The sequence below is a fragment of the Rattus rattus genome, chromosome 4, assembly GCF_011064425.1.
Source record: "Rattus rattus isolate New Zealand chromosome 4, Rrattus_CSIRO_v1, whole genome shotgun sequence".
In the NCBI taxonomy this organism is placed as follows: Eukaryota; Metazoa; Chordata; class Mammalia; order Rodentia; family Muridae; genus Rattus; species Rattus rattus.
The window spans coordinates 99,858,193-99,884,076 of record NC_046157.1 but is presented as its reverse complement, the minus strand read 5'-3'; the positions used below and the strand labels follow the sequence as shown (position 1 = coordinate 99,884,076).

General features: G+C 38.1%; 1 protein-coding gene across 1 annotated transcript in view; it reads left to right on the top strand.

Annotated features, from left to right (window-relative positions):
- Positions 1-25,884, top strand: part of Rims1 (regulating synaptic membrane exocytosis 1) — a 497,773-nt gene that overhangs the window by 206,837 nt on the left and 265,052 nt on the right. The window contains 2 exon segments of the mRNA XM_032900856.1: positions 1,471-1,684; positions 4,013-4,024. Coding sequence (XP_032756747.1) covers positions 1,471-1,684; positions 4,013-4,024 — 226 coding nt within the window.

Here is a 25,884-nt window from a genome sequence, read left to right as displayed (position 1 = left end):
ATTCACCCTCATCATTTGCATACTATCCGTGGCTGCTTTCCTGTCAGAACTGTGGGGGTGAGTACTTACAACAAATGCTGTCTAGCTCAGAAAGGATAAGATATCATCTGATATTTATCGTCTGACCTTTTACTGAAAGGTTTACTGACACCCATACTAAATCGTTTATTATAGAATAAATTTGTAAGAGAACTCTTCCTTAGCCTGACTTATGAAGCACACTTGATTTCTGAGTAGATTTGACTTAGTGGCTCTAACAGGACATTAGTTAGGGCCTACGTAATGAGTAAGATTCCTGATTCCTCTTGTGCTTACAGTTTATTTCTGTTTATTTGATTGGGCCTATTTCTTTGCTGCCATTCGTCAAAAGCATTTCATGCACTAGAAGGTGTAAGACGCTTAGTGCCATTTTGTACAGCTTTTGAAATAATAGTCATCCTTGCTGTTTCCTACCAACTTGATCTCATATTAATGATAATATATAAAATAGTTAATGTATCAAACGATCCAATGAACTAAGTATTTGTGCACTCGTTAAATAGAATGGCAGCACATTATTCTTCTATAAAATGGGATCATCACGCCTTCCAGTCAGAAATCATGTTAGGTATTTAACTGCATTGTATATGAGCTTGTACACTTTTGCTTTAAGAATGGGTTAAATAGAAAAGGTACGAATGGCAAAGAAGAGAGTAATAATTAAAGTTCTGCTCAGGAGCTATTAGAGGTAGAAACCAAAACCAAAAACCAAACAAAAATACAGTACCAAACAAAACAAACAAACAGACCCGCACATAACATAACCGAATGCCAGTTCCAAGGCACCGCTAAGCATGGGCCTGGCTCACCACCTTCTGTGTTTGGAGAATGAACCTCCCAGCAGTCACCATAGGCGGAGTGTAGCATAAACTGCCAGAATTAACAATGGCATCTTTGCAGTCTGTGTTTTAGGGAACACTCGTGTGCAACCCACTAGCTCATACACAATGGATAAATTTGATCAGCTATTCCACAGCATTTTCTCCTGGTGAGACAGCCAAAGACAGTTGCCTGGGCTTTGTGCAACACTCTGTGTTCTCACTTACAGTGTGAGAAATCCTTCATCTGGGAGACGTGCCGTAGGTCAGAGTTTTGTTTCAGTAGCTCTATTTATAGCAATTTAAGGTTAAAGGACTTGAACTGATGAGTTGGGAGTATTCGAATCTTACTGTAAATGGTCTCATGGGGAAGGGCTTGCCTTAGTGGCTGTGACTGACACAGCCCTAGAAATTGTAAAAGTAGAAGCTCTTGATTGACATCAGGGTGTGAGTAGAGCAGGACAGATAGCTTAGGTTTTCAGCCTGACAGGAAAAGTAGATTTGCACATGCCGCTTTTCCTCAAACAGCTCAACTTTCATTTTCTTTAGGAATACTTGAGTCTGTCTGTCTTCCTTCATTTACTTAGTTTACTCTCTCGTCTCTTTTGCCCAGGAGATTGCATCAACAGTTTGAAAGCTACAAGGAGCAAGTGAGAAAAATCGGAGAGGAAGCGAGGCGTTACCAGGGCGAGCACAAGGATGATGCCCCGACGTGTGGAATCTGTCATAAGACAAAGTTTGCTGATGGATGTGGCCATCTCTGCTCCTATTGTCGCACCAAGTTCTGTGCACGCTGCGGAGGCCGCGTGTCTCTGCGATCGAACAATGTGAGTGTCCTGTGAACACAGCAGGGGCCCAGGAGCTGAACAAAAGCTACCGCGTTTGCAAGCATGTAAATGCATGTATGATCCGAGGCTGACGCATGCGTGTAATATGCACAGGAACACGTCCTTCTGAGTTTTGAGTTTTTTATAAGATGCAAACCAGTGGGATAGTGAAAAATACAGCACTGAATGAGATACTTTGCCCGTGTGTGGGGCTTTATAAATGATTCCCATTCCAAGCCAAAAGAATACCTGTCCAAAGCATTTAATTTTGAAGTAAACGTAAACTTAGTATCACTAAAGATTATAATTTCAGATTTACTATCAAGCCAAAGAAATACTGGCAAGTTTATACTTGTCACTATACTTCTTATAAGAACTATTCAAGTATTTAAGGAATACGTGAAATAAACACGTTTTAAAATGTTGGAGTTGTGAGATGTATTCCCATCTGAAGCCATTTCCTCATTTTCCTGAATTAAGACCAGGGTCTAGCATAGTTTTAAGTGAGCACAAATATATTATGTTTAAGATTCTAAAAAAAATAAATAAATTCTAATGTAACAGGACCCAATGTTACCGTTCAAGACCCATATTAACAAATATTTACTGTAGAATATATTTCATACGCATTCTATAATTCATACTGTATTCAATTCATATTGAATTCACAATGCAATGCAATACATTTATATATTATACAATTACATATATATTGTACAATTATACACTACATATATATTGTACAATATTATACAATGCAGCAGTTGAATTGTTTGCAGAGAAATCCAAATTAATCTTTTGGTTGAGATGTGGGGTATCGTATTGAACGATTGTGATGGCTTCTTCCTTAAAAGTTCCCTAGTTAGCCCAAGACCTTATGTTATCTACCCACATGCGGAATATGATTTAAACTTACTTTAAACCATTAACACTTTACCCACTCTTGATATTCTTCTAATTTGGGAAAGACCAATTAAAATTGAGAACAAGCTTCCCAGTTGACAATGTATTAGTTGGTCGTCTGAATTGTGGTAGGATATTCTAGATTCTCTTCAGGAGGAGTTAAGACATGGAGTATCCAAAGCACTTGTACACTTCAATATAAGACTAGTGTTGTCTCTGAACAGGAGTTTCCTTACCTATAAGACAAAGAGTAGTGCTTATCCTTCTGTACTTGTCCTGAGAGTTGGGTAAAAATAACTTAAGCCAACATCACTTGTACGGACCACAAAATGTATTCAGCAATCCCTCATCCCGTTTTCAATGTCCGCAAGCACGTGCCTTGGAGTGAGCATTCGCAGGTGAGGCCAGGAGACATTATAACACTCACAGTCTGAACGGCACTGGCAGTGACAGTCTACACCAGCTGAGGGCCGTTGCTGCCTGAGGACCTGCAGCTGTTGTAGCTCTTAACTTCCCATTACAAGGCTGAGGTGGGCCAACTGTCACACAGTTGTGTGCCGGTTTCATGAAGTTGTTAGGGTCAAATTCAGGTTGTTTAAAGAAAATTGACCTGGGAAATAGCTTTTTCTTTCTTTGAGGCGGATACTAGAACCTCTTTCCGTTCATCCCTATTATACTAAAATCACCCCAACTTGGAAAGAAATTTAAAGAAATAAAATGACAGTCCAGCCTAAAATGTTGTCTATGCACAAAAGCACAATATTGTGTAAACCTGTTTTCTTCTATGATAAAATATTGAAACACATATAAATAAATACTATTTTAATTGTTATGGAATAAGTCGTGCCTAAAGTACTTACAGTTATCTGTCTATCTGTGACACTTCTGATTAATATATTTTTTCTCAGTTTTGTCTCTAACAATTTTCACTGGAATTTAATAAAACTTTAGCATCACCTTATGTATTTATAAATAAAGTGTTTTCAATAATAAGAGGCAACATGTGGCGAATTGACATTTTTTTCTGAAGATTTCCTTAGTCTTTGCTTCTGAAATATCACTTGCTGTTTCTAGCATCCCGCTATCGATTGATGCCGATGTTTAGAGATTTCTGCCTCAGTTTCCCTATGGCTAGGATTACAGATGTGTGTCAGGACACCCGGTACCAAAGAATGCTTTAAATATAGACCTACTAATCTAAATTCTAAAACTCAGGAACCCAGCCCAGTTCTTCCATCCAGTACCCAGTAGCACATGGTAAGACCTGTGTGTGAGCTTTCAGTATAGGGTTTGTTGTGTTTGAACTCTGTGAAGAAATGTATTTGCTGTGCTGGTATCATTTTGTTAATGTATGGCTCAACCTTGTTTCTCTTCTCTCTCTCTCTCTTCTCTCCCTGCTCTGCTTCCTTGGATGTTTTCCCAAAGGAGGACAAAGTGGTTAGAATCCGTGCTTTCTTTACTATGACTTGCTATACTGTATTTGTGCGAACTCTTATTAAGTGATGGTTGCCTGTAGATCTGTTAATCTCGCATTTCACGGCACAGTTTTATGTCGGGAAGAGCTAGCTCATCTCTAAGCTGCCGTGAGAATGGAACCGAGACAAACATCTAAGAGTCAGGCAGAATGTTAACCTTTGTTTACAAAGTTTGGACAGACTGAACAGTGAGATTTTGGTATATTTTCCAGCCCGTTTCCCCTTAGCTTTGGGATCTGGGTGACGATCTCATCTGTTTTAGGAACTGTAAACTCTAATGGACTTCCGAGTGCCTCTTAGGTGTAAAAGCTGGCGACCTAAAAACTCCACCGCAGGAGGAGACAAGGTATGCAGACTTGGTGCAGACGAGATCAAGTTCAAATCAGATATAAGACAAGTCAAAAGGAAGTTTCCGTGGGACATGTGGCGTAATTGGGAGCCACATTTTTGCCCTTTTCTTCACTCTTGTCAGTAACAATTGCTCCCTGGGTGGGCGGGGGGGGGGGAGGGTTAGAGATTAAGTTTAACCCTTACCAACTGCAGACTCCACAAAGGCTGCTTGCATTTGGGAAGATGGGATTCGAGTGGCCTCCACCTTCAACATCTCGGCTGCAAACTCTGTATACCTTCCTCCAGCGTCAATGATAACATCCTCAAGGGATCATCCATTTCCCCCAAGTGGCAAGGAGGCAATGAATGTTTTGGTCATTCATTCTAGCTGCCTTTGTGAATATATTTCAGCCTCAAATGATATACAACAGTGCAAGATGAGCAAGCCCGACATTAAACTGAATATTGATCCATGTTTTCAAGTATCACGCTCATTTCTGGCCATCAGATTTTCTGTTTAAACAGAGTGGACCGTTTATCCAGTACCGTAGTCTTCACCAAATGTTACTGGTGCGTGGGAATCATTGGTTTCATGCCATGATTCCGCTCCCTAAACACACTTAAGTGGGTAATGTTACACATACAGTTGAATAAATAGTATCACTTAGGACAAACCTGTATTGGAAAGTTAACTTGAGTTGCTTCAGAGAACAAAAGGGTAAGTTATGTAATAATAATAATGTTGTTCAAATCGGCTACTCCCGAAGGACGGGCTAGCCAGCCCATTGTGTCTTGGACGACCTTCCCATGCTGAACAGTAGGTTGGTTTAGACTTACTGGGCTTCCTATGGCTGTTGCCTGCACAGTGAGGATCCAGGAAGACTCTGTGGTTGCAACAGGAATGCCGTGAAATACAATCGCGTTCAGTTATTTCATTCACTTTGAATTGAAAGCACGCACAAATTGCCTTATGTATAAACTACTCAGTCAAAATTTCTCTGAGCACTTTTTAACCTAAGAAGCACTTCAGCGAGTTAATGTTCCAGTCTGAGGGAAGCAATACTAGATTTCGTCCTCGGGTATGTTAAAGAGAATAACAGTATTTAGAAAAATACATATGTGTTTAATTTTGTGACGGGATGCGTGTTTCTGTCTGTATGCATGCGTGCATGCACGCACATGTAAGGGGGACAGAGGAAGCCAGAAGGAAATATCAGGTTCCCCCTGGAGCTAGAGTTCCAGGCAGTTGTGAGCTGCTTGAGGTGCACGCTGGGAACCGAGCTCTAGTCTGTGTAAGAGCAGAAGGCACTTATAGCTACTGGACTATCTCTTCAGTCTCAGAATAATCGAGTGTGGAACCTAGTGTTTGAGTTCCAGTCCTTTCTTTAATCTCCAGAGCTTGCTTATTTTGCCAGTGGCAGAAAGAGAGAGGTGGGTGGGGAAGAGAGGGAGAGGGAGGGAAAGAGAAAGGAGCAAGGGGGAGAGAATAGGAAGATAATAACTGAAATTTCATCGATATGATAATAATGAATTTGACGTGGTCTAATGAATTGATTTAAATGCGATTAAATGATTAAAGAAGTCCCAAGGCTGTTTAATATGTATATATCTATATTTTCTTAATTAAGTCCAGCTAAATGATAATTATCATAGTTTTCATTCCAGAAACTATTTGAACTAATTTGTTTTGAAACATTATCCTTACCCTATGTCTTACCTAATAGTAACTTGGAAGACTGTGAATTGCTCATAAGAAAGAACTGTCGTGCAGAAGGACATTGGTGTGGGTGTGAGTAGTAGCTTATAACAGAAAGTGCTTTTGCACGCATCCATACTTTCATTATCAAAAGTAAGATCATGTGTTTTATCTTGTGGAAAACCCTCTTCCACGCATAAAATACAGGGATGCTGTGAAATTTCCTACAGCCTGTTTAAGTTAACTCTACCTCTGTTTGACTCCATTTGGTGGTAGAGGGTGGAATTTAGATCGATCCCTTGATAACACATATTCTGCTGGAGAAGTGGGGGAACGAAGCCTCTACATTCAATTCCCCGATTCTCTATAAATTTCCATAAAGCCTCCTAGTGAGAAAACTTGGATTATGAAAACAGCAAACAAGATGTTTATTTGATTTTAGTTACATTTTTAGTTTATTTGATTTTCAAATAGATGTATCGGGCTTTATGTTAAGAATATTTATTAAAAAAAATTTACATTACTCTGCAAACAGAACCCTATCCTTTTTGGTATGGTCTCAAAATGTGAAATCAGTAGAGGAATATCTTCTAGAATTTATATGTAAAAAGAGTTTTAAATATCCATGAAAATTCATTCTAATAACATACATAATTACACATATTATTAATTATAATAAATAATGAGATGCTATACTTAGTAGTCACTATTTTTAAGTACTCCTTCCTATTAAATTTTCATTGGCATTTATAAGAATTATATTAAAGTTAATATTGATAAAACAGGTGTGTTTTTGCTTCTTGAAAACCTTCTAAGGTTGACCTTGAAATGGGACAGTAAAATTCCATGTTAAGTTAGTCTTCACATGGATGGCTCATTCTTAAGAGCATAGAAAATACCCTTTTGCACACAAGCACTCAAGCACTGTATTCTTTAATTACAAAATAAGCAACTTTGAAGTTTTTCCCTTGCTAGAATTAAAAGCAACCAAGTCAGAAAATTATAGCTATTTTAAACAAGTGATTTGCATGATTACATTAAATATGTATTATTATTGTGGAAAATATTCTCAGAGTTGTCTGTATTTAGTCCGGCAGAGGCTTCTAGTATACGGCCTTAACTCAGTTGAAGAATATGACTTTTAAGAATTTTCTTGAGATCCATTTTTTTTCTAGAAATTTTGAATTTTCTAACATTTCTCTTAGAAATTCATTCATCCCACAAAGATATTCTTTATTTAGATATATTTACAGTGATGTAGAAAAGTATATATGTAGAGGTATAGAAGTAAAAATCTTAGCTTATATCAAAAGAGAGCTGAGATTATACAGGTTGGTTGATTAGATTTCTCAAGTGTTTTTCTGGTTTTATTGAACATATCTTAGAGGGAAAACAGCATGTAAGTTGCAAATAGGACAGCTGTGAATTCATGTGTGTTTGTGCTTGCTTATGGACACACACGTGTGTGTGTGTGTGTGTGTGTGTGTGTGTGTGTGTGTGTGTGTATGTGTGTGTGTGCCCATGTGGAGGTCAGAGGTATCTTTCTCAATTGCCCCTTCATTTTACTTCATTTTGTGACAGGATCTCAATGTGTAGTCCTGGTTGCCTGAAACTGTAGACCAGGAGGGCTTGGAACTCACAGAGCCCTACCTGCCTCTCACTCCCAAATGCTGATGCCAAGGTTAAAGGCCTGTGCCACAACATCTGGTTCCGACTTACTTCTTGAGACAGGGTCTCTCACTCAACCTAATTGTGTTAGACTTGCTACCCACCCACCAAGCCCAAAGGATCCACCTCAAAAGTTCGTGAGTTTGGTTTACTGTTCTTTCAGGAGTTTTTAGTAGTTAATACTAACACTGCTATTCTGGAAATGTTTGATGATATTCAGATTCATTAGAACACGTATAGGCTTGGTTAGTCTTGACCTCGTTCACTTCCTCAGTGTATCTTTTAATACACCGTGTCTTAGAAAATTATAAAGCTCCCTATTAAGGCGAACAGAGCTCCACTAGGTTTGCAGAGAGGGAGAATTTTCTATTATGAAGAAAGAAATGTGTTAACGCTTTCCACGGAGCATATGCTGAAATGATGTTCTGAATTTTGTCTTAAGACATTGTAAAATCTGTGTTTACATACCTAGTTGTAGAATTTCTGGGTCTGACAATAACTCCAGATTTAACTTTTTGAGAAAGTCCTAGACTGTCTCCCAGTGAAGGAGATTGTCTATTCCTCCATCTATGGTCAGTATTTGTCACTATGTCACTCTTACTCTCTCTCTTGCTCTTCCTCCACCTCTCCCCACCCCACTCTTCCCTCTGTCCCTCTCTGCCACCCCCCCCAGTGTGTGTGTGTGTGTGTGTGTGTGTGTGTGTGTGTGTGTGTGTGTGTGTGTGTATGTGTTTACTCATGTAAACATGGAATCCTGGGTGGGCGGCGATAGTTACAGAAGGAAGACAAAGGTCAGCCTCAGGGATATTGTATGAGACAACCACCTCTATTTCATAGTCTCTCATTGGGTCGTGGCCTTGCCCATTATTCTAAGTTCGCTAGCCAATAACCCTAGGGATCAACTCAGTTCAGCCCCCACAGGATATTTTTATGAGAGTTCTGGGTTCAAGTGTATGCCTTTATGCTGTGTGACAGGTACTACAGAAAGTGAGCCACTTATCAGACCCACGGCTTATTTTTCTATCATTTTCTTTAAATTAATAATATTCAGTATGAAGTGAAATCATATCTCCTTCATGGTTCTATAAAACTATTTTACCACAGTTAAATTAGTTTGATACCTTCAGTAGTGCACTTTGATAGAGAGTTATTGTGTTCTGGTAATAGGCTTCAAAGATAAAAATTCTTTGGGTACAAGCTTTTCAAAACGCTGACATACTTACTGTGTTGGAAATAGGTTCATTAGTTAGTGGAGTTACACACCCGTCATCCTGGCACTTAGGGAATGGAGCAGGAGGACTGTGAGTTAAACTGATCTCTGACTCTTTATTTAGTTTGATGCTGCCCTGAGCTTCAAGCGAGAATCCGTCTTCATGCTCCCCAAAATCACTTTGTTCAGAAATATTTATGTTGAGTTATTACATCATCATTCTATAAAAGCTATTCAAACAGATTTTCATAGCTCAGTACTAATTCATCCATCCTTGTATTCATTTTTATTGATTTATTTCTTTTAACGAGAGTCATATACGTAATTACTTTTCTTTTAAAATTATCTCTTTTCAGTAAACATAATTTTGTTGTTTATGCATACCAATGTGCCTTCTGATCAGTGTAGTATAAAAGTAATTCATTATTAAAAAGACTCAACAGCATTCCATCACTAAGCTTAACCAAGCAGCCCAGAAATTAATTATGATAATTATGAGTAAAGCCTTTTTCCTGGATACCGTTCACTCTGTCGCTAATTCATTTATTCCAAGACTTTCTTTTTTTTTAATTGGGTATTTCTTATTTACATTTCTAATTCCCTTCCCCAGTTTCCTGTCCATAAACCCCTTAACTCCTCCCCTCACTTTGTATAAAGGTATTCCCCTCCCCATCCACCCACCCTTAACACATCCCCCCCCCAACAATCCCCTACACTGGGGGTCCAACCATGGCAAGACCAAGGGCTTCTCTTTCCATTGGTGCCCAAAAGGACATCCTCTGCTACATATGCAGCTGGAGCCCAGGATCAGTCCATGTATAGTCTTTGGGTAGTGGTTTAGTCCCTGGAAGCTCTGGTTCGTTGGCATTGTTATTCTTATGCGGTTGCAAGCCCCTTCAGCTCTTTCAGTCCTTTCTCTAATTCCTCCAATGTGGATCCCGTTTTCAGTTCAATGGTTTGCTGCTAGCATTGACCTCTATATTTGACCTGTTCTGGCTGTGTCTCTCAGGAGACATCTATATCTGATTCCTGTCAGCATGCACTTCTTAGCTTAATCCATCTTATGTAGTTTTGGTGGCTATATATATCTGGGCCACATGTGAGGCAAGCACTGAATGGCCATTCCTTCAGTCTCTGCTCTATGGATATTTTTATTCCCCTTTTAAAGGAGTGAAGCATCCACCTTTTGGTCATTCTTCTTCGTGAGTTTCATGTGGTCTGTGTATTGCATCTTGAATAATTTGAGCTTTTGGGCTAGTATATGCTTATCAGTGAGAGCATACCATGTGTGTTTTTCTGTGATTGGGTTACCTCACTCAGGATGATGTTTTCTAGTTCATTCCATTTGCTTATGAATTTCAGGAAGTCATTGTTTTTGGTGGCTGAGTAGTATTCCATTGTGTAGATGTACCACATTTTCTATCTGGGTTCTTTCCAGCTTCTGGCTATTATAAATAAGGCTGCTATGAACATAGTGGAGCATGTGTCTTTGTTGTATGTTGGAGTATCATTTGGGTATATGCCCAAGAGAGGTATAGCTGGGTCCTCAGGTAGTGCAATGTCCAATTTTCTGAGGAACCTCCAGACTGATTTACGGAGAGGTTGTACCAGTTTGAATCCCACCAACAATGGAGGAGTGTTCCTCTTTTTCCACATCCTCACCAACATCTGTTGTCATCTGAGTTTTTTATCTTAGCCATTCTGACTGGTGTGAGGTGGAATCTCAGGGTTGTTTTGATTTGCATTTCCCTGACGACTAAGGATGTTGAACATTTCTTTAGGTGCTTCTCTGACACTCGATATTCCTCAGCTGTGAACTCTTTGTTTAGCTTTGTACTCCATTTTTAATAGGGTTATTTGGCTCTCTGGAGTCTAACTTCATGAGTTCTTTGTATATTTTGGATATTAGTACTCTATCAGATGTAGGATTGGTAAAGATCTTTTTCCAATTTGTTGGTTGCTGTTTTGTCCTAATGAGAGTGTCCTTTGCCTTACAGAAGCTTTGCAGTTTTATGAGGTCCCATTTGTCGATTCTTGATCTTAGAGCATGAGGAATTGGTGTTCTGTTCAGGAAATTTTTCCTAGTGCCCATGTGTTCACTTTTTCTTCTATTAGTTTGAATATATCTGGTTTGATGTGGAGTTCCTTGATCCATTTGCACTTAAGCTTTGTACAGGGCAATAAGAATGGATCAATTTGCGTTCTTCCATATTCTGATCTCCAGTTGAACCAGCACCATTTTTTGAAAATGCTATCTTTTTTCTATTGAATGGTTTTAGCTCCTTTGTAAAAGATCAAGTGACCATAGGTGTGTGGGTTCATTTCTGGGTGTTCAATTCTATTCCAGTGATCCATCTGCCTGTCTCTGTACCAATACCAGACAGTTTTATCACTATTGCTCTGTAATATGGCTTGAGGTCAGGGATGTTGATTCCCCCAGAAGTCCTTTATTGTTGAGAATAGTTTTAGCCATCCTGAGTGTTTTGTTATTTCAAATGAATTTTCAAATTGCTCTTTCTATCTCTATGAAGAATTGAGTTGGAATTTTGATGGGGATTGCATTGAATCTGTAGATTGCTTTTGGCAAAATGGCCATTTTTACTATATTAATCCTGCCAATCCATGAGCATGGGAGATCTTTCTATTTTCTGAGATCTTCTTCAATTTCTTTCTTCAGAGACTTGAAGTTCTTATCTTACAGATCTTTCACTTGCTTGGTTAAAGTCACACCAAGGTACTTTATACTATTTGTGACTATTATGAAGGATGTCATTTCCCTAATTTCTTTTTCAGCCTGTTTATCCTTTGAGTAGAGGAAGGCTACTGATTTGTTTGAGTTAATTTTATACCTAGTCACTTTGCTGAACTTGTTTATCAGGCTTAGTAGTTCTTTGGTGGAACTTTTGGGGTCACTTAATTATACTATCATATCATCTGCAAATAGTGATATTTTGACTTCTTACTTTCCAATTTGTATCCCTTTGACCTCCTTTTGTTGACTGATTTCTCTTGCTAGGATTTTGAGAACTATATTGAATTAGTAGGGAGAGAGTGGGCAGCCTTGTCTAGTTCCTGATTTTAGTGGGATTGCTTCAAGTTTCTTTCTATTTAGTTTAATGTTAGATACTAGGTCTAGATATGGGCCTTGATTTCCTATTCTTTCTAGAACTTTTATCATGAAGCGGTGTTGAATTTTGTCGAATGCTTACTCAGCATCTAATGAAATGATCATGTGGTTTTTATCTTTGAGTTTGTTTATATAGTGGATTACATTGATGGTTTTCCGTATATTAAACCATCCCTGCATACTTAGGATGAAGCCTTCTTGATCATGATGGATGATCATTTTGATGTCTTCTTGGATTCTAAAATTCTAAATTCTTGCAAGAATTTTATTGAGTATTTTTGTGTCGATATTTATAGGGGAAATTGGTCTGAAGTTCTCTTTCTTTGTTGGGTCTTTTTGTGGTTTAGGTATAAGAGTAATTGTGGCTTCATAGAAGTAATTCGTTAGCACTCTGTCTCTTTCAATTTTGTGGAATAGTTTGGACAGTGTTGGTATGAATTCTATGAAGGTCTGGTAGAATTCTGTACTAAACCCGTCTGGTCCTGGGCTCTTTTTGGTTGGGAGACTTTTAATGACTGCTTCTATTTCTTTAGGAGTTATGGGATTTTTTAGATGGTTTATCTGGTCCTGATTTAACTTTGGTAACTGGTATTTGTTTAGAAAATTGTTCATTTCCTCTAGATTTTCCAGTTTTGTTGAATATAGGCTTTTGTAGTAGGATCTGGTGATTTTTTGAATTTCCTCAGATTCTGTTGTTATGTCTTCCTTTTCATTTCTGATTTTGTTAATTTGGACACACTCTCTGTGTCCTCTCGTTAGTCTGGCTAAGGGTTTATCTATCTTGTTGATTTTCTCAGAGAACCAGGTCTTGATTTTGTTGATTCTTTGTATAGTCCTTTTGTTTCTACTTTGTTGATTTCAGCCCTGAATTTGATTATTTCCTGACTTCTACTCCTCTTGGGTGTATTTGCTTCTTTTTGTTCTAGAGCTTTTAGGTGTGCTGTCAAGCTTCTGATGTATGCTCTCTCCTGCTTTTATTTTTTTGTAAGCATTCAGAACTATGAGTTTTCATCTTAGCACAACTTTCCTTGTGTCCTGTAAGTTTGGACATGTTGTGCCTTCATTTTCATTCAATTTTAAGAAGTCTTTAATTTCTTTCTTTATTTCTTCCTTAACCAAGTTGTAATTGAGTAGAGCGTTGTTCAATTTCCATGTATGTGGGTGTCCTTTCCTTATTGTTTTTATTGAAGACCAGCCTTGGTCCGTGGTGAACTGATAAGATACATTGGATTATTTCTATCTTCCTGTGTCTGTTGAGGTCTGTTTTGTGACAGATTATGTGGTCAATTTTGGAGAAAATACCGTGAGTTGCTGAGAAGAAGGTATATCCTTTTGTTTTAGGATGGAATGTTCTATAAATATCTGTTAAGTTCATTTGGTTCATGATTTCTCTTAGTCTGTCTACGTCTCTGTTTAATTTCTGTTACCAGTATCTGCCCATTGATGAGAGTGGGGTGTTGAAATCTCCTCCTATTACTGTGTGAGGCGCAATGTGTGGTTTGAGTTTTAGTAAGGTTTCTTTTATGTATGTAGGTACCCTTGTATTTGGAGAATAGACATTTAGGATTGAGAGTTCATCTTTATGGATTTTTACCTTTGATGAATATGAAGGGTCCTTCCTTATCTTTTTTTGGTGAATTTTGGTTGAAAATCGATTTTATTTGATATTAGAATGGCTACTCCAGCTTGCTTCTTCAGACCATTTGCTTGGAAAGTTGTTTTCCAGCCTTTCACTCTGAGGTAGTGTCTGTCTTAGTCTCTGAGGTGTGTTTCCTGTAGGCAGTGAAATACTGGGTCCACTTTAGGTATCCAGTCTGTTAGTCTATGTCTTTTTATTGGGGAATTGAGTCTATTGATGTTGAGAGATATTAAGGAATAGTGATTGTGGCTTCCTGTTATTTTCATATTTAGAGGCGGGATTATGTTTGTGTCTCTTTCTTGCTTTCTTGCTTTTTCTAGGGTGTAGTTTCCCTCCTTGTGTTGTACTTTTCCATCTATTTTCCTTTGTAGATCTGGATTTGTAGAAAGATATTGTGTAAATTTGGTTTTGTCATGGAATATCTTGGTCTCTTCCTCTATGTTAACTGAGTGTTTTGCTGGATATTGTAACAAGGGCTGGCATTTGTATTCTCTTAGGGTCTGTATGAGATCTGTCCAGAATCTTTTAGCTTTCATAGTCTCTGGTGAGAAGTCTGGTCTAATTCTGATAGGTCTGCCTTTATATGTTACTTGACATTTTTCCCTTACTGCTTTAAATATTCTTTCTTTATTTTGTGCATTTGGTGTTTTGACCATTATGTTACGGGAGGAGTTTCTTTTCTGGTCCAATCTATTTGGAGTTCTGTAGGCTTCTTGTGTTCTCAATTTCATTACTATTAACTTGAAGCTAGGCATCTGGAAGTTAATAAATTTTTGCTTTCATATATCCTATTACTATAGAATTTACTAAACAAAAGTATAAGTTGACAATTTATTTAGTTGTGTAATATGTATATACTTTCTGTGTATAAACATCCTTCAGTAGTCAATAGTATTGTAAATCTTTCATTTGTGTTGATTTATAATGGCAGAGAAATAATTTGTGTGTTTCATTAAGAGCATCTGGGTTGTAAAATAATTTGTCTTAATAAAAATCAGTCAAATGCTTTCTAGTGACAATAAAGTGTCATAGCAGCAGATTACATGGGTAAAGACATTATGCTTTGTGAGTCTTCAGTTAATTCCAGGGAATTGAACACGTATGTATCTCTTAAACTGCATAAAAACTGACCAACCATGCTAGTCATTGAGCATAATTCAGAACATCAATACATGCAAAATCACATATAACAGTTACGAGGAAAAGGCCTACATCATATCTTTGAAAGAAAGTATAGGTATCTTCAAGAGAGTAAATAAAAGTGGTCAAGCCAGCCATTGCTGGGTCATGGAACCCCAAAGATATTTTAATTTAATATTTTAATTTAAAAGACCTATAAGACCTTTTCATTTTTAGTCTTATTAAGTTTAATGACTGCCTTATTGTGTGTCAACTGGCAGTCTTCTTAAACCCATACATCTCATTTCTTCTTGATAGTTGTAGTTCCTATAGATGCTTAAATCATCATTGCTAGTTTTATTTAGCATTGAGATTCTTGCTAACTTTTCCAGCTGATGAAAGTCTTCTTCAAAGACAACCCCAAGGCTTTTCCCATGTGAGATTCTCCCGGGGTGTCTCACAGAGTTATCCCTCTGCATCTTTCCATTTATACGATTAAACACATTCTACTTCTGTTGTGAAACCTTCACAGGTTTGCACTCCATGATGAATACATCATTTGACACACTATATGTAGCTAAGTTTTATTTCAGAGGCAAAGGTATTAAATGAGAACGAAATGAGTTTATATGTGATAAGAGTTAATGTCACTAATAATGTGTTAGATTACTCTTCTTGACAGTACCTCAATCCTTTTTAGGGAACATATAAACACTGTCAGCTGAAGTGGCCCCAGTACTATGTCTCTGACTTTTCAGGAGCTCTGTCCGTCCACAAACACCGTGTACTGTTCTTAGTGGTTAGCAAGTCTATATGTTTAATTTACCCCTATTCATTTACAGCCATTTTTTTCTTTGTTTCGTTTTCCACCTTTTCTTCGTTTTCAATGTTTGATAGCACGGAAGTTGGAATATTATGAAGATGGGTTATTAAATCTGATAAAGAAAAGGTACTAAGGTGCCTAAAATAAGTCAAGAAAATTTATAACGAATGCATGTGGATTTCTATGTTAAGTCTACTCTTTTTACAAAAAAGAAGACAAAACAAAAACAAAACATTTTGAGCCTTTTTAAAAATGTGTTCATCTTTGTGATTAAAGAGCTGAACAAAACGATGACTAATATTTTCTCAATGCTGAATACTTTTGCATTCTGCCCTCAGCTGTGGTGATTACCTTGTTAGCGATTGCAGGTCTTTTTGGCATTCTCAGAGGTTAGGGTTAGTGTTAGGATATGGTCAGATGGTTAGGTAGGCTTAGGCGTTATGGTTAGGGTTAGGTGTTATGGTTAGGCTTATGTGTTATGCTTATGGTTAGGTGTTAGTGTTGGGATTAGATACTATGGTTAGGTGTTAGGGTTAGTGTTAGGTGGTTAGGGTTATGGTTGGTTAGGGTTATATGTTATGGTTATGGTTATGGTTAGGTGTTAGGATGGGGATTGGGTGGTATGGTTATGGTTAGGTGTTAGGGTTAGAGTTAGGTGGTTAGGGTTAGCTGTTAGTGTTAGGGTTAGGGTTAGCATTATGGTTAGGGTTAGTACAGCTGAGTGTCCTTTGCCCATCTTTCCCATCTTTTCTTTTTCTTCATCTTCACTTTTTTTTTTCTTCAAAAATTCAACATGGACCCTTGCACGGTTATCTTTCACAGTGAGTTTCATATCTTCTGAAAGAAATCTTTTCTGATATCCAATGAGTCTATGTTCTTAAAAATAAAACCCTTCCAAAATACAGACAGGTTTTTTCCCCCCCGGAAGTTCATTCAAAATTCTTGTGATCCAGTATTTCTGTTTCTAGGGAAACCATTTGTTCCAATACCGAGAAAAAAGAACTGGCTTTAAAAGATAAATCTTTTCATTGGTGTTTCACCCTTGAAATTTGAAACGAAACCCTTTTTCTAAATTCTGGTTTTAGACAAAGAGGGAAGCCATTGGCTGTTATTAGTTCAACTTGTCAACTTCCAGAAGACTGAGAAAATGGAACTATAGGGAGGAGCCACACAGCAGGGACTGGAGAGCAGGCCCAGGGCTCCTTCTCTTTCTCTTGAGCCAGTGCTTCTCTCACCTTCCTTCTGACATCTTTGTAGGGCTGTATCTATTTCCCTCACTGCTACAGCAAGGATGCTTACCTCCAGCCACCATGAGTGCGTCTACCACCCCAATACCCGATAGCTCTATTGAGTCGTGAGAAGAGAACATCTGTTTGCCAGGCAGTCAAATGTAGCAGCAGCTATTTAACAAGCATCTGTGAAGACTCGGTTAGTAAAGTGCTCGCACAAGGATGTGGCTTTCTTCTCCAGCATTCTTGTTAAAGTAGATAGGAAGGAAGGAAGGAAGGAAGGAGGGAAGGAAGGAAGGAAGGAAGGAAGGGAGGAGGGAGGGAGGAGGGAGGGAGGAAGGAAGGAAAGGAGAGAGAAAAGAAAGAAGAGAGAGAGAGAGAGAGAGAGAAAGAGAGAGAAAGAAGAAAGAAAGAAAGAAAGAAGAAAGAAAGAAAAGAAAGAAAGAAAGAAAGAAAGAAAGAAAGAAAAAAGAAAGAAAGAAAGAAAGAAAAGAAAGAAAGAAAAAAAAGAGTGAACAAGCTATTGGGTAGCATGCATCTGTAATTCCAGCACTGCGGACTGTCTAGCTTGCATCTGTAATTCCACACTAGGGACTGTCTAGCTTGCCATTCTAGCGAATCAGCCAGTGCTGTAATCAGGAAGAAATCCTGTCTTACAAACAAACAAACATATAACAAAACTTGGAGAGAGATTGATGAAGAACTGATACTGATACTGACCTCTGGCCCACTCACACTTGTGGATCAACATGTAAACACAGCCACACCCACAAATGCACACACAGACAAACACATAAGCACAAACACCATATCACATACACATACAACAGTTCTGGTTCTTACCATGTAACATGTTTCATTTCACATGCCACTGTGACGAATAGTCTATTATGTAAGTTTCACAAAGCAGAGGATTTCTTGTATGTATAGACCAGATGATACAGCACCTCTTCTCAATTCCCCAAATGACCTTTCATGTCATAAACTCCTTACGGCAGCTTCCCCATACACCCTTATCACCTGCCACCACTCTTCCCTAACGCCTGTTGCTTCCTGCTCACATTATCCTTTCTCTCCTCTAGTCATAGCAAACATAAATATGACTTGGATATCAAGCAAACTTCTCTTCTAGCACATTCCTTGGCTTCCTGACTTCCAAGCTATCTTCGGGTCATTACTCAAACATGACTCTTTTTTTTTTGTTGTTGTTGTTGTTGTTGTTGTTGTTGTTGTTGCTATTTTCTGTCACTTTTATTGAAATGCATATTATAAAATATTACCTTCTTTTTAAAAAGAGAATGCAAAAAAATATTAGAAACTATAAAATATAGTTTTATACTGTGGGTAGCAAAATGAGCTAGTAATTTATAAGTGATGAAGAGATGAAAAGAAGAAAATAGATTATATAAGAACATACTTTAAGATATTGAATGTTTTCTTCTAAATGAAGCCCGCCAGCCCATGAGTGTGATGATCTTTCAGTCTTCTGATATCTTCAAGTTCTTCTTCAGTGTCTTAACATTTTATCTTACAAATCTTCACTTTCTTGGTTAGAGTTATCCCAAGGTGTTTTGTATTATTTGACTATCACAAAAGGTATTGCTTTCTTGATTTCTTTCTCAATCTGTTTGCCATGTGGATATAGGATGGCTACTGATTTTGTGAGTTAATTTTGTATTCAGCTACATTGCTGAAAGCCTTACAACTTTATGAGTCTCTCGGTAGACTTTTTGGGCTCTATGTATCCCGTTACATCATCTACTTCTTCCTTTCCAATGCTGATCCCCTTGATCTCCCTCAGTTGTCTTACCACCCTAGCTAAGGCTTCATGTACTGTATTGCATAGGTATGCAGAGAGGAGACACCTTTATATCATTCCTGATATCAGCAGAACAGTCAAGCATGACTTTTTAATAGGCTCCATCATTGCTCCGTTTAAAATTTCAGCCACCTTCCTGTCACAAAATATCATGTCCTACTTGCATATTTAAATTTCTTCAGAGTAATGCAAATATGTCTGTATCTAAATATGCAAATTTATCATCTATATATCTATCTCTATTGCTCTATGTATCATGTGTGTCATCTATCTAATCTATCATATATCTATCATCTATGTATCTATCTACATATCTTCTATGTGCCTATCTATCATCTATATATCTATGTATCTATCTCATCTATGTGTCTGTGTATGTATCTAGATATATTTTTTCACTTTTAGTTTTACGGAGAGCGTGATCTCTGTTGCACTGCCGTATTCACTGGTAGACTCAGAGGCTGTGATGAATACTGAGGATGCATAGGCTCTAGACTTGCAGAGCCGAACTTCAGGGGCCCAGTGTAATGAGTTGCTCCTCCGGTGTTAGAGCCTTTCTACCCTGAGAATTCCAGTGGACATGGCAGTGTTCTATTTTTTAATTCTACATTAACTGGCAAAGTAATGGAATGTGTAGCATAGGGCAGTACGCAAAGGCATAGCTAGCCATTACAGACTTTTTGTCTGTTTCTGCCCATTGTTCCACAGCATGACCTTACTCCAAGACTCTGTATTCTTCAAGCTTTTTGGAGGCCCTCACTTACTTCCCTGGATTTCCTTTGTTGATCTTGAACTATAGAGTGACAGTTGTTTATTTGTAATCTGAATTAAGCGTTGCAAGTATTTTTCAGTTGTTTAGCTTCACAGTGATACCTGGCAACATTCATTTATCCTATATATTTTATTTGTTTTTTTCTTATTGTTTTCAAGATTAAAATACTGACTTTTTTTTAAGTTGGAATTTTTAGTTCTGTCATTTTGAAAAATTTGAAATTTTGGATAAGTAGTGTGATACCTGGTTTTAAAATAAATGTCAGCTTCTTTGCTAATTTAATCATGCTTAGGAATGGAGTTTTTATGACATTCTAGAGGAAAAATTCAAATGTGTGGTCAACAAAAATAACTGCAAACACCTCTTTTGTAGAATATTTAAATGATTTTCAGCTTATATACCATGAAATGAAGTATTCTTTCTGAATTCTTTGTGTTTTATTTTTTTTTCTTTTTTCTTTTTTTCGGAGCTGGGGACTGAACCCAGGGCCTTGCGCTTGCTAGGCAAGTGCTCTACCACTGAGCTAAATCCCCAACCCCTCTTTGTGTTTTATTTTTGAGATACGATCTCATATATTCCATTCTGGCCTCAAATTCTAGCCAAGACTGTCTTGATCTTCAGAACTTGCTTTTACCTCCAAATTGCAATAATTTACAGTTCTGAGCCGTGTGTCCATCTCTCCTCCTGACGTTTTAGCATTTTCCTGGCTTGCTAGAATGAGTGAAGATCATTGAGAAGATTTACCAACGTTCCAGATGCTAGTTACTATAGTAGAAAAGTAAACGCTAAATCTGAACAAGACATTCGAATATCGAAGAAAAAAATCGAAGTCACGTATAAGTGTTGTATCAACAAACGCTTTATGAAACACACGTTTTGTTTCACTTCGGGTCATAATACACAGAAACAAACAAAATGATTTAGTTTATAATAACTTCACTATAAAATATTGACACTGTGTTATAAACTACTACTATTTCAGATATCCGTGAAGTCTCGGAGTAAATTTGCTCTAGTAGATCTTGAAATATTTTAAAAGGAGGAATTTTGGAGTTACAGAAACACATCACTGAACTACATCTGCTTTCTCATTGGGAGAGTGGATATTTTGATACCTGGAGAAAATCAGCAAATGAAGAGTTTAACTTGGTACAGCTAAGTAAATATATGTCAGCCCGAATGTACAGTCTTGGGATTTGATTTTAAATTAGGATATCATTTAAAATGCTTTGGAGGATACTTTGCAGCAGGCATCACTTCTTGGAATGTCACCTCCACTGTTTTCACACGAGGCAGTCAGTCCTGATAAGGGTCTTCATAGACAGAGATAAAAATCAAGGCCACAGTTTAGTAATTTTCTGTGCATCCAACAGTTGGCAGAGCATCACTGGGTACAGAAGGCACCTGTCTGGAAGCCTGTGACTTTTAATATAAGATTATGTAAATTCTTTCTGAGACATCCTCATTATCGACTAGCCTGCCCTGTTTGTAACAGATTTGTCTGGAAATAATAAATATCACATTTTATTTGTGAATATATTTTTAACCTCTTCATTTTCTTCCGACTGCTTGGTAACCCAGACCGTGTTTCATTAGCTTTCTGTCTGTGGGGTTTTGCTTAGTGTTGTCCCCAGTGCTTCACATACTGTGAGCTGAGCTCTCTGAGAGCTTCGAGTGATCGAGTGTATGAGTAGGGGAACAATACTCCCTAAACCCTTTTTTTGTCAATTAAGTTTCTTTTTCTTAAGTTTACATTTTGAAACACTTAAATTTTTTTTGTATTTTCGTGTATATGCTATCTAAGATAGGCTTTCTTTTGAGAACATTTTTTTTTATTAGAGTTAAAAAGGAAAGCAGCCCTGGGCAGGTAAGCTGTAAATCTTAGCTGCTGCAGAGAGTCAGAAAATGGAAGAGAGAAGAGGAAAAGAGCCATCCCGTGGAAGCCATGTAACTCCCAGGGGATTCATACACATAGCAGGCAAGCCTACAAGTGGTAGGAAGGGAGCTTTAGCGAAAGATTAGGTAAGCCCGACATCTGAGGGAAGAGGTGCACTTTTCTTTACTTTTTTTTTTTGGATATGTATTTTTTTATATATTTTCTTTATTTACATTTCAAATATTATCCTCTTTCCTGTTTCTGCTATGGAAACCCCCTATCCAGTTCCCCCTCCTCCTGCTTCTATGAGTGTGTTCCCCAACCCACCCACCCATTCCCTTCCACATCCCCGCCTGACATTTCCCTACACTGGGCCACCTAGCCTTCACAGGACCAAGGGCCTCTCCTCCTATCGATGTCCAACAAGGCCATCCTCTGCTAAACATGTGGCTGGAGCCATGGGTCATCCATGTGTAATCTTTGGGTGGTGGTTTAGTCTGTGGAAGCTCTGGGGTATCGCTTGGTTGATATTGTTGTTCTTCCTATGGGGTTGCAAACCCCTTCAGACCCTTCAGTCCTTTCTCTGAATTCCCCCATTGGGGATCCTGTTCTCAGTTCAAAGGTTGGCTGCAAACATTCGCCTCTGTATTTGTCAGGCTCTATCAGAGCCTCTCAGGAGACAGCTATATCTGGCTCCTGTCAGTATGCACTTCTTGGCATTGGCAATAGTGTCTGTGATTGGTGACTGTGTGGGATGGATATTCAGGTGTGGACGTCTCTGGATGGCCTTTCCTTTACTCTCTGTTCCACACTTTGTCTCCGTATTTCCTCCTGTGAGTATTTTGTTCCCCCTTCTAAGAAGAACAGAGTATCCACATTTTAGTCTTCTTTTCTTTTGAGCTTCATGTGTCTGTAAATTGTATCTTGGGTATTCTGAGCTTTGGGGCTAATATCCACTTATCAGTGAGTGCATATCATGTGTATTCTTTTGTGATTGGGTTACCTCACTCAGGATGATATTTTCTAGTTCCATCCATTTGCTTATGAATTTCATGAAGTCATTGTTTTTAATAGCTGAGGAATACTCCATTGTGTAAATGTACCACATTTTCTGTATCCATTCCTCTGTCGAGGGACATCTGGGTTCTTTCCTGCTTCTGGCTATTGTAAATAAGGCTGCTATAAACATAGTGGAGCATGTGTCCTTGTTATATGTTAGAGCATGTTTTGGTTATGCCCAGGTCCTCAGATAGTACTATGTCCAATCTTCTGAGGAATCACCAGACTGAATCAGAGTGGTTGTACCAGCTTGTAATCCCACCAACAATGGGGAGTGTTCCTCTTTCTTCACATCTTCTCTAGCATCTGCTGTCATCTGTGTTTTTGATTTTAGCCATTCTGACTGGTGTGAGGTGGAATCTCAGGGTTGTTTTGATTTGCATTTGCCTGATGACCAAGGATGTTGAACATTTCTTTAGGTGCTTCTCTGTCCTTTGATATTCCTCAGTTGAGAATTCTTTGTTTAGCTCTATACCCCATTTTTAGTAGAGTTATTGACTCTCTGGATTCTAACTTCTTGAGTTTGTTGTACATACATCTTGACAAGCATTTGAAAGAGAAAAAAGGAAAGGAAAGGAAAGGAAAGGAAAGGAAAGGAAAGGAAAGGAAAGGAAAGGAAACAATCAGATAGGTGGATGGATCCAGTTGAACCCTTGGATGAACCCAGCTGAAACCTTGACTGTTCTGTTTGTAGGAACTGGGCTCAAGGGAAGGGGACCAGGAATTCTTAGAAGGAAAAATACAGTACCTAACATTTAGGCTGAAATTGAACACATGTGATTGGCCTCTGATTTAGACAATCTGTCCTAAGTCTTTTACAAAAGATTGGGCGATTTCCTAATACCAATTTTCTTACTGCCTTCATTAAACTTTGGGGGTTCTTGTTAAATTGGAGGCAAGCGTGAGTAAGATGCAGTAATACAAGTTCAGGGACAGAGTACCATCATATGAGAAACCAGTATTGGAAAAAGTGGAAAGATGAGTAAGGGATATCGATTACATCTAGGTTGAAAGACAATTCTCTGGACTGGAGAGATGGCTCAGTGTCCGAGAGCACTGACTGCTTTTCCAAATGTTCTGAGTTCAATTCCCAGCAACCACATGGTGTCTCAGAACCATCTGTAATGGAACCCAATGCATCTTCTGATGTGCCTGAAGACAGCTACAGTGTACTGATATACATAAAATAAATTATACATAAAATAAATACGTCTTTTAAAAAAAAGAAAGAAAGACAATTCTCAATACCAAAACACAAAACAACAACAAACACTCTGCACTTTGAAGACAGCTGTCTTGTGCAAGGCTACACTGTAACATAACACACACATCAACATTGTAACACATGCACCTACATTGTAACACACACACTGACACTGTGGTGTACACACATTGACACTGTAATATAACACATTCATCCACACTATGGCTTAACCCACTCATGGACACTATAATAGAAATCATGCATCTTCAAGAATTTTAACCATGTCACCTACTCTGTCAAACTGACACCTCATTACACTGATATAATCATTTAATCTTCTGACTCTTACACTCCAGTGACAAATTTCTTTCTGAAAGGGTCAGGTAGTGAATAGTTTAGGCTTTGTGAGTCTTACAGTCCCTGCCATAGCTCTTTCAGTCTGTCGTCATTGTAGTCTGAAAACAGCTAGAGAAAATAAAAATGGGTCTGACTTTGAGTGAATATAATTTTGCCTATAAACAGACTTTTTAAAAAAACTGATTATTTACTTTACATCCTGATCACAGCTTCCCCTCCTTCCCCTGAACAAAGACAATTTATATAGAACTTAGGTATAACGATTTATTAGTTTTTTCTTTATTCTTTAACATATATGTATTCATACCCCCAGTTTCTCCCAGGGACCCTATCATACCTTTCTCCCAATTTTATGTCACACACACACACACACACGCACACACACATATTTTTATTTAGTCATCTATTTTTTGTCTAAGTCATTGATGATGTCGGTGGTGTTATGAATATACATATGGGATTAGGGTCATTCATGAGGGTATGGACTTCCTTCTAGTAGCTTTTCCTTAAGCCGTCCACTTTCACTATTAAAACATTACTCCTCAGGACTGAAGACAGTGCGGGGGAAAGTGTCTGCCCAGCATTTGTAAGGCTCTAGGCTCTTTTTCTATCACTTGTTTTTAGCTTGTGAGCAGTCTAGTCTGCATGGGAGGTGGACTTTTGTCTGGAGACCTCAAGTTGCTGACTTTTGCTATACCACTCTACTGAGCAAGAGGAGCAAGCAGTTTCCCTTCAGGATTAATGATACCTAGGATTTACTACTGAAAGTTTGCACATGTTAATGCTAATATCCTGTCAGTAGATGAGATGATTATACAAAATAAAAGTTACACACTAAGCTGAATTATAAATATTGAACAGTCTACAAAATATTAATGCATGGAAATTTATATATAATATGTACCAAGGTAATTTTCTCCCATTAATACATTATCTGAATTAAGGAAGTTATATGCGAATGTTAATAGCGATACGATATAGGTATATTCATCTGAATATTTGCTATCCAAAGGGAGTTTCTTTTATTAGCCATAAAAATTATGTTAGGAATTGAGTATCTAAATTTTAAAGCCAAATAGAGTATTAGCATTTAGTAAATGACAGTCAACCGCATTTAATAATATTTAATAAACATACATATCCTTTTTGCGCTGTGATAAAAGATGACTGTTCTATCATAAAACAATCTAGAACCACAGTTATTTGATAATGTACTAAACATATGTATCCCTAGCTTCATGCTTAAATCATCCTGTTACTTGAATGTTGATAAATCCTGACATCGCACTAGAAAAGTTGAACAAGAGTGAGCCCCTCAGGTACACTAGGACAGCTCTTTCTTTTCATAACATCAACTCACGAATGCTACCTAAACGTCTACCCATTTTTCCTTTGGTTCTTTTAAAAATTGATGATAAGGGCCTCTGGGTACTGAACCGAGGGTCTTTCGCGTACTAGATGTATATGCTAGCCTTGCTGTATCTGCAGCCCAGGATGTCTCTTTTTAGTACTGGGAATTGAGTGCAGGTCTTCACATGCAGTGGTGCTCTCTACCCTCCGAGCTCTACCACTAAGACCCTTGCTGTCTATTTCTACTCTCATGTATGCGGGCAGTCACATTTCAGTGACTGGAAACATCAAAGTATTTAGAATCCCATAATTCCATTGGTCACCAAGTAAGATCATTGCAGAACAGGAATGAAGTTGTAACCCAGCACTGGAGCGGCCACAAGGGTCAATAACTGTCTTTATATAAGGGAAAAAAATGAACTTTCCTTACCTTAGATAAGAGTTTCTGGCCAAAGGTAGAGCTGACACTGAACTGAGGTGAGGCCCCTGGCCTTTAGTCAGGGAGAATCTCTTCTTTGATGACAACATTTCATCTAGGTCAGGT